The sequence below is a fragment of the Sinocyclocheilus anshuiensis genome, unplaced genomic scaffold (assembly GCF_001515605.1).
Source record: "Sinocyclocheilus anshuiensis isolate Anshui unplaced genomic scaffold, SAMN03320099.WGS_v1.1 scaffold267, whole genome shotgun sequence".
NCBI classification, from domain to species: Eukaryota; Metazoa; Chordata; class Actinopteri; order Cypriniformes; family Cyprinidae; genus Sinocyclocheilus; species Sinocyclocheilus anshuiensis.
The window spans coordinates 1,286,324-1,289,387 of NW_015552637.1; the positions used below are offsets into that span (position 1 = coordinate 1,286,324).

The 3,064-nt window shown below is 36.5% G+C and overlaps 1 protein-coding gene across 2 annotated transcripts; it reads left to right on the forward strand.

Moving 5' to 3' along the window:
• The first annotated feature begins 465 nt into the window (after positions 1–465).
• Positions 466–2,167, forward strand: LOC107666768 (methyltransferase 6, methylcytidine). Of its 2 annotated transcripts, none has more exons than XM_016458203.1 (6): positions 466–661; positions 751–1,050; positions 1,129–1,263; positions 1,399–1,569; positions 1,734–1,875; positions 1,975–2,167. In XM_016458203.1, the coding sequence occupies exons 2-6, from the start codon at positions 784–786 to the stop codon at positions 2,130–2,132; spliced, it is 873 nt and encodes a 290-aa protein (XP_016313689.1). In that variant the 5' UTR covers positions 466–661; positions 751–783; the 3' UTR covers positions 2,133–2,167. The 2 variants fall into 2 exon arrangements, with proteins under 2 accessions (XP_016313689.1, XP_016313690.1); XM_016458204.1 differs by having other exon boundaries at positions 466–605.
• The last annotated feature ends 897 nt before the right edge of the window (positions 2,168–3,064 follow it).

Genomic DNA, 3,064 nt, shown 5'->3' on the forward strand with positions numbered 1-3,064 from the left:
ATGGTTATAAAAACTGAAACAGAAGTGAAACAAGTAGTAGGAAATATAATAATAATAATTTAAATATATAGTTTAAATTATATATAAATTATATAGTAATTTACAGTGTTGGGGGAAGTTACTTTTAAAAGTAATGCATTACAATATTGAGTTACTCCATAAAAAAGAAACTAATTATATTGGGGGAAAAAAGTAACTTTGCGTTACTTATTTGAAAAAGTAACTCAGATATTCTCTTGTAAATTAAAAAGTAATGCGTTACTTTACTAGTTACTTGAAACAAGTAATCTGATTACGTAACTCGCGTTACTTGTAATGCGTTACCCCCAACACTGGTAATTTACTCATAGTTGATACCAATAAATACATTGTTTTCATCATTTTCTTAATCATGGGATATAAGGTTAACCAGGCCGCTGTGCGCGTCTCATCCAGTCCAGTAGGTGGCAGTGACTGATGTTTTGGTCCTTTATCACCGCAATAGCTTTTGCGCGAGTAAGACAGATGCCGAGTAGAACGACGAGATGCTGCGTTTTAGAACAATCAGTTTCTTATTAAACATGCGAATATTTTACTCTTAATCATTTACCACGCTTAATATACAGGTAGATTAAGTACACGTGTGTACCTGAAACTGCTGTTGTTTGCGTTTGTCATTGAGGTGGTTAGTTACGTGTAACATTTTATTCAACATAAAGTGCTGTGTCTTTTTCTATCGTAAAACTTCACATCGTCTTGTCGTTGTTTTAGTTTTAATCGGAAAGATCGGGAGCACAGACAGTCATGTCAGTGACAGGTGATTTGGACTCGCTGGAATCCAGTCCTGCTTCTCCTCATCAGTCCAGTGGTCTGAGTGAAAGGACCCTGACATCAGAAGAGCTGGAGAAACTCAGGAATGACCGCGTCTTAGTCTCGGACTTTAAGCAGCAGAAACTCGAAATGGATGCTCAGAAAAACTGGGACTTGTTTTATAAAAGAAACACGACGAACTTTTTCAAAGACAGGCACTGGACTACCAGAGAGTTTGAAGAACTGAAAAACTGCAGAGAGGTCAGAGAGATATGCATGCATTTGCTATAACATCTTTGAGTTTGTGTAGATGCTTGTAACTTGCATCTACTCTCTCAGTCTCAGGGGCAGAAGCTGGTGTTATTGGAGGCTGGCTGTGGGGTTGGAAACTGTATTTTCCCTCTTCTGGAAGAGGATCTCAGTATCTTCATTTATGCTTGTGACTTCTCTCCACGAGCTGTTGAGTTTGTGAAGGTAAAAGTAACCAAGTTGTGTTTTTTCTCTCCCACATCTGGTCAACCTTTTTCCAATTTTATAACGTTGCACATTTATAAGCTAATTGTTTACATGCATTCTGCCTTTATTTATGATTATTCATTATGATTGCAGCAAAATGCCTTGTATTGCACCAAGCGATGCCTTGCGTTTCAGTGTGACCTCACTAAAGATGATCTCCAGGCCACCATACAAGTGGAGACAGTGGATGTAGCCACATTGATATTTGTTCTGTCTGCAATTCATCCTGACAAGATGCAGAAAGCCCTGGAACAGATTTATAAGGTACTGCTGATCACATGTTGCAAGACTGAAACTATCACAGTGCATAAACATTTTGCTAAACACGTGTAAACGTAAAACTGAAAATGATTTTTTCATGTGTTTTTGCATAATGCACTTTCTTTGTGTTATGAATTAATGTATTTCTTTTCAAAACAAACTGATAGGTATTAAGACCAGGAGGTATTGTTCTCTTCAGGGACTATGGACTTTATGATCATGCCATGTTGAGGTTTAAGTCGGGCAATAAGCTGGGCGAGAGTTTCTACGTAAGACAGGATGGGACCCGCTCCTTTTTCTTCTCAAGAGGTCAGTGTATCATTTGTTTCTTCTTAATCATCTGTTTTACTGCATTGAAGTTAGTGTTTTGTTTCTAATGTTTTTGTTTTCCATCTGTCCTTCTCATAGAGTACTTGGCTGGATTGTTCCAACAGGCAGGATTTGAGACTCTAGTGAACGAGTATGTGTTGAGAGAAACTGTGAATAAAAAAGAGGGCCTGTGTGTTCCCCGAGTGTTCCTGCAGAGTAAATTTCTCAAATCTGTTCCATCATTATCACCAGCATAAATGTCACATTTTTGTAAATGTATTTTTCAAAGTGTCATGCATTCATTTATCAATTTATCAATTACATGTTGTTTTTGTACTATCTCATAATGAAATCAAATCTGTATATTTTTCAATTGTTGGTGGATTTCTTTATTTCAGGTTTGAGAATAACATGGTGTGCTGGACACTTTCTAATATTTATTGTAGGGTGCAAAGTTGTTCGTAATTATACCCTAAATATGTATATTTATATGTAAAACTGTATTTTTTATTGATATTTACATATTTCATCATATATATGAACCACTCTAGTGTGCGGCCCGGGTTCGATTCCCGGTCAGGGAATGAACCGTTTTCCACTTGCGAATACTTTCCATTTGTGAGGTCAAGACTAGGAGTGACAAATAAAACGATACGAATGCTTTATCAGTTTAATAATCCAGACAAAAGGTTATGAATTTATATTGTAAGATCACAGTTAAATTAAATTTCACCGTATTTATTTTATAAATGCATGGTATTCATCTTTCTGTAAACGACTCCTGTTTAATTTCTTAAATTGTCAGCTCGATCTTCCGGTGAAACGACAGACCTCTGCTAAAGTGTGGTCGGATTTCAATCATTTCGTCTACTTAAACCTAGTCCTCTCTTACAACCGAGTGCAGTGCCAGCTCAAATTCAAGTCTGCTTGTCTGTCAAATCAGCAAACGATGGATAGAATATTTTTTCTCTCTTGATCGTCGCGACTTTTAAGTGTGTGTGTGTGTGTGTGTATGAGGGGCCGTATAGGCCATAATTATTGAAAAGCCTCTTACAAACACTAGTGAAACGAAAAACATTGATCAACCTTAGTGAAATTAATTCATATGCATTACTGAAATACCTCTTACAAACACTAGTGAAAACATTGATCAACCTTAGTGAAATTCATTCATATGCATTACTGAAAA

Excerpts from the sequence above, each read along its gene's own strand:
- LOC107666768 (XM_016458203.1), top strand. The coding sequence starts at position 784 with ATGTCAGTGACAGGTGATTTGGACTCGCTGGAATCCAGTCCTGCTTCT. Across the intron at positions 1,264-1,398 it reads GAGCTGTTGAGTTTGTGAAG|CAAAATGCCTTGTATTGCAC; the intron begins GTAAAAGTAACC and ends TTATGATTGCAG. Across the intron at positions 1,570-1,733 it reads CCCTGGAACAGATTTATAAG|GTATTAAGACCAGGAGGTAT; the intron begins GTACTGCTGATC and ends ACAAACTGATAG.